At 38.5% G+C, this 13579-nt stretch overlaps 2 protein-coding genes across 2 annotated transcripts; both read left to right on the top strand.

Annotated features, from left to right (window-relative positions):
• Positions 1–1529: 1529 nt before the first annotated feature.
• LOC138403622 (fez family zinc finger protein 2-like) lies at positions 1530–2941 on the top strand. Its single transcript, XM_069504822.1, has one exon. It carries the CDS (start codon positions 1621–1623, stop codon positions 2692–2694), a length of 1074 nt encoding a protein of 357 aa, XP_069360923.1. The 5' UTR covers positions 1530–1620; the 3' UTR covers positions 2695–2941.
• Positions 2942–4665: 1724 nt separating this feature from the next.
• On the top strand, positions 4666–12543 carry Arp5 (Actin-related protein 5). Its single transcript, XM_034978466.2, has 12 exons — positions 4666–4897; positions 4974–5139; positions 6523–6689; positions 7281–7472; positions 7771–8001; positions 8422–8543; positions 9073–9153; positions 9432–9593; positions 9855–10018; positions 10484–10621; positions 10729–10883; positions 11376–12543. The coding sequence occupies exons 1-12, from the start codon at positions 4792–4794 to the stop codon at positions 11678–11680; spliced, it is 1989 nt and encodes a 662-aa protein (XP_034834357.1). The 5' UTR covers positions 4666–4791; the 3' UTR covers positions 11681–12543.
• The last annotated feature ends 1036 nt before the right edge of the window (positions 12544–13579 follow it).

Below are 13579 nucleotides of genomic sequence, written 5' to 3'. Positions count from 1 at the left end.
GGTCCTTTGTTTGAGATGGCTTTTTTGACCGTTGATTTTATCGAAATAAATATGTTTTTGGGTATTAAAATATCGGTTGGTCTGTTATAGTTTGGTGATCTGGCAGGGACTACTGGGCCCCAATCGATCGTGGGCCCTGGGCAAGTGCCGTGTGATGTTCTTCAATCATTGAAGAACGACACACGAAATGTGACATCTCGATGAAAGGTAGCGGTGACGCGGTAAAATTCAAATTTTGGATGCGTTTGTTCGCAAGAACATAATGTTTTTGCCATCATACAAAATATTATATTAAATTGATTAAGTATTGAAGGAACTTACATAAAATCTAGGTATATAAAAATATAAAAAACATTATGTTTAACAATTTTAATTAGTGGTCCACCTAGGTCCTGGACGCAGCCCAGGGGGGGGGGTCATGACCCCAGTGACCCCCCCCTTGGATCCGCCCTTGAAATAATGGTAATTGTCGTGTTATTCATCGTTACGTCGGGCTATCGCCATCTCAGTTGCGGTACACAGTACTTTAGTCTAGCTTTTTTATTCAGTCTACGACACAGGGTCAAAAGCTGTGGCTACGTAGTGATTATATACTCTTTGGTGGCTGTGGTCAACACAGAGTACATTGTTGGTATACTGATTAGGTACTGTATAACGAAGTATGTTATTGGTCTGTAAACGTACTAGTGATTATATCATATTCAATGTACTCTGTGGATTATATTCTCTTTGATACGGTCAAAGTGATCTGCGATCTAGATCTGTGATCCTATATGTTATTGGTCTGTGCTGTGATCAGGGGCCGGAAAGTTGCTTATTATCACCTGTTGTAGTTTTTATTAGCGCCGTCTATTAGTTGGTCACATGAACTAAATTATTGCTTGATTTACTTTACTCTATGGTCAGAGATTGCAAATGGCTGCCATTTGTGTTTTGAATCGGCATGGTGTTTTGTTTTTTCTGTTTTGGCGAAAGGTAAATTCCGTTACTAGTACGTCGAGTCGAGTGGTTTCTTCTTCGTCTTCTCGTGAAATTAACATTTAGTGATCTGTGAGACATAATAAAAATAAAAAGTAAATCACAATCAGTGTTGTTATTCCAATGAACCTATAATAATTAAGGTGCCAATAAAAAGGTGGTCCTGTTACACTGCGTGCATTAAATAGATAAACCAAAATCACATGGATCTTTGACTTTTCAGTGTTTTGTTGTTTTCAATTCACTAATAAATTAAGTATTATTGTTAAATTAATACTTGTTTTGAAACTCAATAAAACACTGTAAAGTCAAAGGTCTATTGTGGTTTTGGTTTACCTATATGCACGTAGTAGGTACCACCTATTTATATATAGGTATAGTAGGTATATATGTATGTAGATACCTATAGGTATGTATACAGTTACACAGTTGTAGTTGACCAACTAATAGATGGTGCTAGGTTTGCATTAGGAATTTGGGTGACATTAAAATCTTATGAGAAGGCTCTCTATTTCCAGTGTATTACTTTACTCTATGGCTGTGATCTATTATATCTGTCATAGAGTAGGATGTATCTGTGATCATTTTCCCTGCCTGAAATTCCTTTTGCTATAAAAATTGTGTAAATACCAAGTTATACTTATGAGTTCTAGTGCTTTATGCCGCTGCTGCCTCTCGCAGCCGCCGGATAAAGACTTACAGTCGCTTTACGTACGACTCGGGAACGACTGTGAAAGCGAAGTGTATGCAGAAATGTTAGAGGAATGTTTTGGAATCAATTTATCATTAGAGGGGAGAGAGAGTGACAACGGCATATGTGATGTGTGCGTTGCCAGATTGCGGGACGCGAGGGCTTTCAAACACCAGGTGCTGCATTGCCAAGAGGAGTTCCAGCTGAAGCTGATGCACACTAATGAAGACAAGGTTGAGTTATTACCCAGTATTAGAGAAGAATACTCGGATACAGAGGACAGCAATGTTTATATTAACTTAGAGCCTAAAGAAGAATTATTGTCAGATTTTGAAGATATTCAAGCCAAAGACGAACTAACGGAAAGTGTCAGCTTGGACGATGTGCCACTTAAAACAATTGAAAAAAAAAGTTTACCACAAATAGCCAAAAAAAGAATACTTGATAAGAAGAGTGGGAAGGATACCGTGTCTAACTTCACACTGACTTTAGACAAGGATGGCACACCATTGTACACCTGCAACATTTGTCAGAATGTCTATAAAAAACGCAACAATTTTGCCCAGCACTACAAACATGTGCACCTTCGACTACGTCCTAAATTGAGAAGCTGCCATCTTTGCAACGTCAAAGTGCCTGGATATATGCGAGCATTTCACATGGAAGAGCACGGCTTACCAGCGCCATCTTGCGGCGCTTGTGGTAAAAAATTCGCTTTTCCATTCCAAGTGCTGCAACACCAAAAATTCTACCACATGGGTGAAGCTGAATATCGTTGTGAACCTTGCAATTTGAAGTTTAAATCGCGCGGTAAATACAATCACCATCTCATCAAGCATAAAGATGAAAAAGCATATAAGTGTGAGCTTTGCGATAAGTCGTTTAAATGGAAGAATGGTTTGACAACACATATGTTGATACATAATAACATACGACGCCACATTTGTCACATTTGCCAAGAAGCGTTTATTCAGCAAAGTAGTTTGAAATATCACCTCATGAAGAAACACCCTGAAACAGTTTAACAGCTTTAAAATTATAAGGAGGATAAAAGGCATACCTTCAAGTCTATGGCAAATTCGGCAGCACCACTGACAAACCTAATGTAACAAAAAAGGTCTTGTTATGTAGGTAGGCCAAAAACATAGGTTATAAAGCTACTGGACATAAACAGCAAAAGACTGTGTTTCTGGAGATCCTTGCAAGCTACAAGTACTTTTGTCTATTGTTTTAGATGATGGTCATCATAAATATTAAACGGGAAAAAACCATTTGGCCATTGTGATTTGTCGTACTTCATAGATAATAATTAGCATATTCTTTCATACCTTCAACTTAGCGTGTTAACTTTGAAGTCAATGTGATGTAAAATATAGAATGCACTAAATTAGTAAACGAAATTTGAAACCTATTTGGTTCCCATATACAAAAAAGGAGCCAGAAAAACCTTAAAAACTAAGAAATGGTGGGGGCTGTCAAAGTTTAGACCCATTTTGTGACATGGTCTTTCTCAAGAACTAAACTAGTCAAGTCACTAGCTGTGGTAGCCTAGTGGTTAGGACGTCCGCCTTCCAATCGGAGGTCGGGGGTTCGATCCCGGGCACGCACCTCTTACTTTTCGGAGTTATGTGCGTTTTTATGTAATTAAAATATCACTTGCTTTAACGGTGAAGGAAAACATCGCGAGGAAACCTGCATGCCTGAGAGTTCTCCATAATGTTCTCAAAGGTGTGTGAAGTCTGCCAATCCGCACTATGCCAGCATGGTAGACTATGGCCAAAACCCTGCTCACTCTGAGAGGAGACCTGAGTTCTGTAGTGAGCCGGCGATGGGTTGATCATGATGATGAAACTAGTCAAAAATATGAAACTTCGGTACATTATGTACCATATTATACTGTATTTAAACAACAAATACTAAAACCGACTATATTTATACAGTACGCGGCAGAAAGTAATGTACATCGATCTTTAGAAGGGATAGCAGATTTTTAGTGGTGTCTGTCGTTGAGACCCACAAAAGTCATATGAGTGACAGAGACAACGCTCTACAAAGCCAGAATGTCTCTAAAGGCTGATGTACTTTCTGCCCTGTAATGTAAAACGTAGTGATTATTTATACTCTTTGGGCCCACCGACCAGAAATAAAAGATAATGGCCTGTATCACCATTCTAAACTGATTCTTATATTTATTTAACTGACTTTATGGCTCTGGGAACTAGCCCTTTGTTCATGAGTGAACCACAGAGATTAATTAATGAGCCACAGACACAGAATACATCTTATACATTTACTCCAAGGAGTGGCCATAGATTAATAGAAGTTTTATTTTTTTATGTGCCTTTTGAGCCTGGATATAAGTAATAGAGGATACTTTGAAGCTCGGATAAATATCTGTAGAAGTAATCCTAATGTGACTCTTACTGTTAGAGCAAGCTAGCTAAATGCATTCAAGCTCTTATTAGAACATGACTAATGATCATTTTTTGTCCTTATCACCGTGGCCACTTGTTTAAGGTACAGTAGGACGTAGGTACGCGGCCAAAAGTGACGAACATCAGTAGGGCGATTGTCTAAAACCTGCATCAATCATTATTACAATCTCAATTGTTCTGATTGGCTGAATTTGTGCGATTCTTTTTGCAACAATGCATTGTGGCCAATAGTGAGCGAGCATTAACCAATCAGAGATGATTGCGATCGTGACATTGTATCTGTCAAACAACCGCGGTAGGGCCACGGATCTTTAAGAAACTTTCGGCTTCGTAATGGTTATCTCTGCTGCACGAAAAACTAATAATCGGGTATCTATTAGGAGCTGTTAAAACTTTTTTATTCTTTGTATAAAAAACACAATTTTTAGAGTTCCATACCTCAAAAGGAAAAAAAGCGTGAATTTGTGATTCTTGGTTCTATTACAAAAAAAACATTAAAATGTGTTCTAGGCTCTTAGGCTCAAGAAAGTGCATGTACTCTGTGGCTAGAGCCCAGAGCCGTGCCGTAAAACCAGTTAAAAAATAAAACAAATATAAAGGTAAACAAACATCTAAAAATTCTACTTTTTATTTTTACCAAATTTTTCATTCGTTATGATAAAATAGCTCATAAATCATAATAATAAAATGGAAGATGTATTAGTATTAAAAGATTACAAAACTGTACCAGACATAATACACGAATACGCACCAACCTTAAAATTTGGCCATATCCCGTTAGTGATCGACAATGGTTTGTATTTTGTGAATGTAAAATTTAATTAAACTAAGTTATAATAATTATTTATTCTCTGCAATGTCTGTTCCAGGATCTTATCAATGCAGAGTAGGCTGGTCAATACATGATGAACCGTATTTGACATTTAAAAATTTAATCGCCCGGCCTCGCAAAGATCGGTGTAAAAAGGATGCGGAGCCCCCTGTCACCCCGCCTATACAAATAGGAAACGATATAATTAATATCGAAGCGGTCAGGTAAAAAAACAAACAACTGAAAAGAACATGGGTTGGATTTGATATCGTTTGGCAGGAGGAGGATTTTCGGGGTATGTCGTTGCCTGGGATGCAAGCTATCTCTGTATTGAATTTCGTCAAACTCGGCTGAACAGATGGAAAAGTGAAAAGCTAGCAGACAGACAGACAGAAAGACCGACACACTTTATAACTAGCTTATGCTCGCGGCTTCGTCCGCGTGGGCTACACAAATTTCAAACCCCTATTTCATCACTTTAGGGGTTCAATTTTGAAAAATCCTTTCTTAGCGGATGTCTACGTCATAATAGCCTATCTGCATGCCAAATTTCAGCCCGATCTGTCCAGTAGTTTGAGCTGTGCATATCAATGATCAGTCAGTCAGTCACCTTTTCCTTTTATATATTTAGAAGATATTAGTATAGAGTATGGATAGTATGGATTACTTACACATGCTACATAATACATGGATTGTACACATCATATATTGTGCACAAGTGACCGCCCACAGCTTCGCTTGGTAAAAATACAAAAAATCTTGTCTACATTATAAAAGGATTCTCTGTGCAAAATTTTAACTTTCTGAGTTCAATAATTTGGGCTTGGTGTGGATGAGTCAGTGAGTCAGCACTTTTTATATAATACATAGATAAGCCATTTGCAAGCATGTTTGTGTTTATATTATAGTTGATAAGGGCCTAAGTATATTATTATTTCTGCTATTTTATTTTTTTATTTTATTTATTAATTAAATTACTATAAATTAGTATTTTGTATTATTTATATACTTTTTTCATGAATGAAATGTAAATTGTTTAAAGAAGCACTATGTATTGATAAGTAGATAGAAGAACACACTTCATCTAAACCGTGGTTTTTTTTTGCTGTGTCTAAAGTGGACTTGTTAAACATTCTTTATGTTGATAATAAAAGAAAAAAAAACTTTATTGTACACCATTCTAAAAGAGAAAGATAAAATTAAAACAATGGAGCCAATTCTCTTGTACACAATCTCTAAACTAAACTAAATTAACAGGTCTAAATGTAGTGCTATCATTTTCCGCAAACAACAATATGAAAGGGATAGCAATGGATTTAGACGTGCCGTTTTAGTTTAGTTTAGAGATTGTTTACAATGGAATTAGCCACAATAAAGAACTAAAATATTCTTATTTATTATTCACTTCACAATAGGTGAGCTTATGCAATAAAATAAGCTGTCTTATAAAAATATGTAAATAATAAAATTGTTAATGTGCAATGACCACTTGATGTAGTGGCAATTCACAGGAATGTAGAAGCGGGTGGGCAATATTGTGGTACTGCTTACATTATATTTTGAATACTGAACAACAATAAATTGTTTAAACATTTCTGAAATTCCAGATTTCAATTGAAAACTCAGTTTGACAAGAACGTAGTGACACACTTTGAAGTGCAGGAGCTGGTTTGCGACTACGTTTTCTCACATTTGGGTATAGATAATGAAGGCAGTGTACCACATCCCATTGTTATGACGGAAGCTTTTGTCACACCGAATTATAGCAGGCAATGTATGTAAAATCATTATTCACATAGACCTGTTAATTCCATACAGTATTTTTTATTTACTAAATTTTTATTTATTCATTATAGGCAAACGCTTGACCACAATCACATGTGATGGAAAGTGATGATGCGGCCTGAGATGGGACGCGTTTACCTAGAAGATGCCTATTCACTCTTGTTTCAAAGATACCCAGGTTGTAATTGGTAGGAAACACATATTGTGGAAGAGTATTCCAAACCTTAGCCATGCGTATGAGGAATGATACTATACCCATGCATGTGGCATGTAGATATAGGTTTTTAAAATCCCACAGAAACTATTTCTCGGGGGTAAAAAGTATCCTGTGTTAATTTAGGGTATAAGCTCTGTTCTAAATTTCAGCCAAATGCACAGAGGACTCAGTGACACCTATAACGAAAAGTTTTGTTTAGTGGGCTTTACCCTGATATGAGTCCCACCACCTTCCTAAGTTTACCTTTGTCCAGAATAGTCTGTTAGTTTGTAAATTAACCATCTTAAAGATAACAGACAGAACTCAGATGGATTAGTATATTATTTATTTTATTTTTTTAACTTAGGAAAATTTACGTTTCAGTAATGTCAGAACTGCTTTTCGAGGGCTATGGCGTGCCAGCAGTGAGTTATGGAGTAGACTCATTGTTCAGTTTGTATAGGAATGACATTGGGGACACTGCGCTGATTGTAAACTGCGGCTACCACAGTATCCACATCATCCCTGTTGTAAAAGGCAAAGTTGTTGCCGAGCATGCCAGGAGAATCAATTTAGGTAAGTTTTTCACAGCTCCTAGGGATTGTATAACAAGTTGAAATTATAATAATACTTTTTCATATTAATTTCAACTTGTTAACATTCCTGAGAACAAGGGTCTTGACAGACAACAAAGTGATAAGATAAGGGTTCCTTTTTTCCTTTCGAGATATGAAACCCTAAAAACTAACAGTTGTCACCTTTTTCTTTTATATATTATTTAGACATAGAAGAAGATTCCACAACTTAACTATCAAAAAGTATACAATGATACCCAATTTGAATAAATTATTTGATTTTGAATGGTATTTTATAGGTGGCAGTGAAATAGTCTGCTACATGCATAAGCTCCTGCAACTAAAGTACCCTGTGCACGTGAACGCGATCACCATGTCTAGGATAGAGGAGATCCTGCATGAACATAGCACTATAGCCTTGGACTATCAGCAGGAGATCAGGAGGTGGGCCAACCCTGACTACTATGAGGCTAATGTTAAAAGACTTCAGCTGCCTTTTGTGCAACCTACTAGCTCTTCCGGTTTGACAGGTAAGTCTTTCGACAGCGTAAGCTCCCTTAGCGTGTTGTATCGCCTTCGTAATGGGGAGTGTTCTGAGGAGTTGTTTGACCTCAGTGCACCCTCCTTTTCTGCTACCGCACCGCACGCCACCGTAAAAAATTTCACCCTCACCACTTGAGTGAACGCGTCTTTTTTCCACACACATGCAGATTCTGAAAAAATCATTCACTTTGATTTTCCGGGAGAAAAAGTAGCCTGTGTTAATCCAGGGTATAATCTATCTCCATTCTAAATTTCATCCAAATCCGTTCAGCCGTTTTTGTCTGATTGAGTAACAAACTTCCACACGTAACATTTATAATATTATTAGGATATTAGGATAAGTGTAAACAAATTGAATAAATGAATTAATTTAGATTTTTGAAACATAACTATTTATCTCAATATAGCTGAGCAACAAAAAGAACGTAAGAAGGAAATGGCGCGACGTCTTCTAGAAATAAATGCCAGGAAGCGAGAAGAAAGACTCGCTGAGGACGAAGAACAATTGAATCAACTACTAGCACTGCAGGTATGTTATCTTAAAGTTACAACAAATCGTGAGTCTATTTCACATTTTAAAACATTCATGAAAGAGTAATACAAGTAAACATTAGCAAAGCAAGCAAAGACACCTATTTTTTTTTATTACCTAACAAAGTTTCGAATTTGAACCAAGCAGCCAAGCGCAAAAATAAACCTACTCAGCATTATCATAAATAATTTAATTTTCCCACTTTTAGGACTGCTGGAAGAAATCTTTCCTTTACAGAGCTTTTTCATTGTAGGTATATATTGTAGTTTAAAATTATTGGAACACTAGCTGATGCCCGCGACTTCGTCCGCGTGAATTTACATTTTTCAAAATCCCGCGGGAACTCTATGATTTTCCGGGATGCAAGCTATTTCTGTACCAAATTTTGTCAAAATCGGTTGAACGGATTGGCTGAAAAAGGCTAGCAGACAGACAGACAGACAGACATACTTTCGCATTTATAATATTAGTATGGATGAATAAATAAAGAATAATTATATTATCGTCATGTTGATTTTATTTGCAGGATTTAATAGAGGAGGGCGATACAGAAGAATTCGATGAAGCAATCAAAAGTTTCGAGATAAAGAACTATGGTGATTTACAGGTATTTATGGATGGTATTCATTTAGTTCTAAGTTCTAACATCTTTCTTACTTTCATCATCTAACATATTTCTTTCATCATGTAACATCTTACTTTCATCGTTTAACAACATCTTAAATTTGAAAATTGATGTCGTTTTTGTAATCAGCACCCTAAGAGAGCTTGTAAACGATCCTACGATACCATCCATGGTGTGCAAAAAAGCATATTTCGACGCAACGACTTGAAATCGCTTAACATTATACAATGTTGAAGATCGTTAATTTATTGTAATTTCAGAGGCAAATAGCGAATCTCAACATGCGTATAGAGAAGAACAAGCAACGCATCGCGACTGCGGCCAACGCGGAGGAGCCGGCAGAGCCGCGCCCCACCGGCCGCATGCAGCCGCCCGCCGACCCAGAGGCTTTCCAGACGTGGCTCGACGACACGCGCGCTAAGGTTTATATATCCTCTAATTTTAGATTTCTGCGGTTTGCTAAATTTGGTCATATGTTAGGCAAACTAAAGCAAATACAAATACACGAACATACACCTTTTACAAACTTAGGTTTGCAGCCCAAATAATAGCTTAATTTGACGAAATAACAATTAATTTCTTCCAAGGCTACTAAATTCTCGGTGGGCGAGTCTATCTCGCTCTTGGCCCGTTACTCAAACTGTTATTTATAAATAAAGGTTTTTGTATTGCTCGGTGTACAGTATCGCGAGGTGTCGGTACGGCGCGAGGCGCGACGCGCGCGGCGCGCGGCCATGGTGAAGCGCCGCACGGCCGCCGCGGCCGAGCGCATGCGTGCCATCTCGCGCCTCGCCGCTGCCGGCGACGACTTCGGCTACCGGGACTCCGACTGGGATGTGTATAAAAGGTGGACATCTTCCTGTTGTTATCATCGTCATTGTTAACACAACTTGAAGGCAAAAAAAGGATATAAGGGCAACACCAAGATATAATTCAGTATTTCAATTTTCATTACAACGATTACGGGAGTGTGACGTCATTATACCTATCCGAGATCGTCGCACCACAAATTACTCAATAGTTCTTAAGTTGCACGTATAGTACGCGACAGGTTAAAATGGTAATCGGGGAGGGAACGCCCCGCACACCCGCACAGCCCCCGTGTGTTTGTGTGTTGTGTAATTTTTAATTTATCCATACCACCAGCCGCGTCGGTCGTGACGTCACACGCTGGAGCGCCGCGTGAAACGAAAATATTCTTGCCAGCGCAACTTTAAACTTTTTCATTCGTTGAGTGAGATGTTTTAATGATTCTTTCATATTTTTTGTTATATTTAACTATTTTTTTTTTAATTTAATTCGGTGGTACCAGCATCAGCCGCGAGGCGGACTCGGACTCGGAGGCGGACGGCGAGCGGCTGGTGGAGCTGGAGGAAGCGCTGCGTGAGCACGAACCCGCGCCGCCCAGCCACCACCAGCACCAGTTGCATCTCGCTATTGAGCCTTACAGGTTTGCCGCGCCTTCATTGACACATAATATAATACCCGCTACCGCGAGGGTTTATGTTTTTAAAAATACCGTGGGAACTCAAAGAATTGAACGCTTCATCATTTCAGAGCTCCAGAATTAATATTCCAACCCTCGATGATGGGTAACTTAGAGGCTGGTTTAGCAGAAACTATGGAATATGTGTTGAAACATTTCACTCCCGAAGACCAATTATTGCTCGCCAATAACGTGTTCCTTACTGGTGGATGTTCGCAATTTCCAGGTAGGTTGCACTAAGTTTACCTACAGTACCAATTACCGCAGTCACAGTTCACGATAGTTATTAAACTTGTATCAAAACGTCGCGTCGAGGTTTCACCTACACTTGCAGGCGTCAAATGTTACCTACATTTGAGCTATGAAACGACTACACTCCATCCCCATAAATAAGTTAGTATAGGGGTCTCTCTGTTACGTAACATGTAAGTTTGTTTGTGGGCTTCTTCTCAGCGTTTGAAGCCCTCGTAGATTGTTTTAAGTTTACGTAATTAATTATCACCAATCATCATCAATTAAGTTGTTAAATCAACAAATTGACAATCAGTATACAGTACAGTGATACCCAATTTGAACAAATACTTCTTAAGATTCTCTTGCCTCTAACTCTAAATTTATTATTATAAAATCAGCAATATGTATAAATACAGCCAATTATCGCAATGCATTGATGAAAAGCTTCGTAAAGTTGGGACTGACATGAACAAATCGTTTCCAGGTCTCAAAGAAAGATTAGAAAAGGAGCTGCTCGAAATGCGACCGTTCCAATCAACACACAAAGTGGTAATGGCCAAGAACCCCAGCCTCGACGCGTGGTATGGGGCCAGAGATTTCGCTGGCAGTAACGAATTCGAGAACTGGTGCATTTCCAAAGAAGAATATTACGAAATGGGCGGAGAGTATTTGAAGGAGCACCACGCGAGTAACAAGTACTACAAAAGTCCAGCGCCCATCATAGACAATACTCTGGCACCGGCGGGAGACGCTAACGTGGTTAAAGAAGAAATTGTCGTAGACTGTTAGAATTCCTTAGAGGGCGCCCCATACAAACGAAGATTAATATCAGCCAATTAGTACACATGATCTAGAAAGTAATTCTGTGTTTTCAGATTTTATTAAACCTTAAATGCGTTTCAAAGTTAAACGGGCTCAAAGATTTCGTCCATCCACCATCGTCGGTGGGAGAGTCGGGAACATTAGGTACCTTACCTTACCGGTCCGGTTCGAAGACCACTTGTAAAGGATTTAAAAATAGGATTAAAAAACTGCCACATCTTTTCATACTATGAAGTACGTTTTTTCTCTGAGCCTTTTCTTGAATTGTTCTAAAAAAAAAGGTTTTATACCATCGATATAAATGACAAGATAATAATAGGTCAAACGAACAAAATGTTTCACGGTTTTTTTTTGTTTTTCCTCTCCAACTAAGCGCCAAGCTTGTGCTAGGAGTAGGTACAACAATAGTGCAACGGGCGGGGTTCGAACCGTCGACCTTTCGGTTTTCAGTCCACTCCTTTACCCGTTGAGCTATTGAGGCTCTTTTCATTTAGAAACCAAATAAATCAGCGCCACCTTTTAGATTTTAATGAACGACCCGTTTGAAATCAAGAGAAAAGAACGTCACTGAGGTTGCATTGGTGCATAAGCACCAATGAGTCGGTGCCATTTTGTTTGTTCAATAACCCTGTCCGTACGAAGTAATATATAAGAAAATGTTTTATCCAGATCACACGCGTCGCCTAAAACCTATTGCAATATGCACCGCCGTATCTCAGGTATTGCAACATACGATTGTTGTAGTTTGTTGCCTGTTGGCGCTCCCTTAATAATTAAGAATAGATTAATTTTATTAATGTTCAATTCAATTAATAATAAAGAACTTTATAATAAACAACACATCTTTTGTTTTGATTTTTGCAGGATTAAATCTATTTTTTGGCTTATCATATCCGCCATATTGGATTTCTATTACATTTAAAACCTAATGAGTAGTTTTAAATGGAATAAAAAACTGAAAACTCGGTACAAAATGAGAACTCACTTGCCATTGTTACTCCATGCCATGTGTCAACTTTCATGTCATTACGGTTCACGTTCACGTTTAAAATAAGGACTAAAATAGTACTTTTGACATTAAGTCAAAATGGCGAGTGAGATCTCATTTTGTACGCATTACATAAAGGTGGACTTTCGAGTCGATGTACCTAGTATGCAAATGCAAAAAGACATCATTCGAGCGCAGCGTCACTGACGGCGTCAGTCCCGCTGTGCTCCCGACGTTCCTTTCCAAAGCCAAACGAGCGTCCACAGAGTACATTGAATATACGCGAGCGTCTGAGACAGAGTAAAGGTCTGTGAAGCCGCGGCAGAGCAATATACTATGAAAATCTAGGGAACGTCATTCGAGCAGACAGTCGCTGCGCTTGAATAACGTTTTTAATATAGCTGTTCGTTTGATTCTCTGTGTGCAAATTGCTAATGCGCGTGGCCCCCATTTTAGTGACGTCAACACAAAATGATGTTTCGAGCTGTGGCCCTACCGCGGTTGTTTGACAGCTACAATGTCACGATCGCAATCATCTCTGATTGGTTAATGCTCGCTCACTATTGGCCACAATGCATTGTTGCAACAAGAATTGCACAAATTCAGCCAATCAGAACAATTGAGGTTGTAATAATGATTGATGCAGGTTTTAGACAATCGCCCCGCTGATGGTATATTTTTATTTCGGCTGACGTCATTTCGATGTTAATGCGACATGATTCCAGGGCAATAGCAATTTGCGGGACTTATAGTTGCTTATACTTGAAGCAAATGTCACTTGATAGTGCATGTGCTTAAACTTGAAGCAAGTGTCACTTGTCAGGAACACTTGCAACAAGTTTAATTAAGCAACTGCACATGCACCATGCACGAATCGC

The sequence above is a fragment of the Maniola hyperantus genome, chromosome 19, assembly GCF_902806685.2.
Source record: "Maniola hyperantus chromosome 19, iAphHyp1.2, whole genome shotgun sequence".
Taxonomy (NCBI): Eukaryota; Metazoa; Arthropoda; class Insecta; order Lepidoptera; family Nymphalidae; genus Maniola; species Maniola hyperantus.
This window is presented reverse-complemented; position numbering and strand designations above follow the sequence as displayed.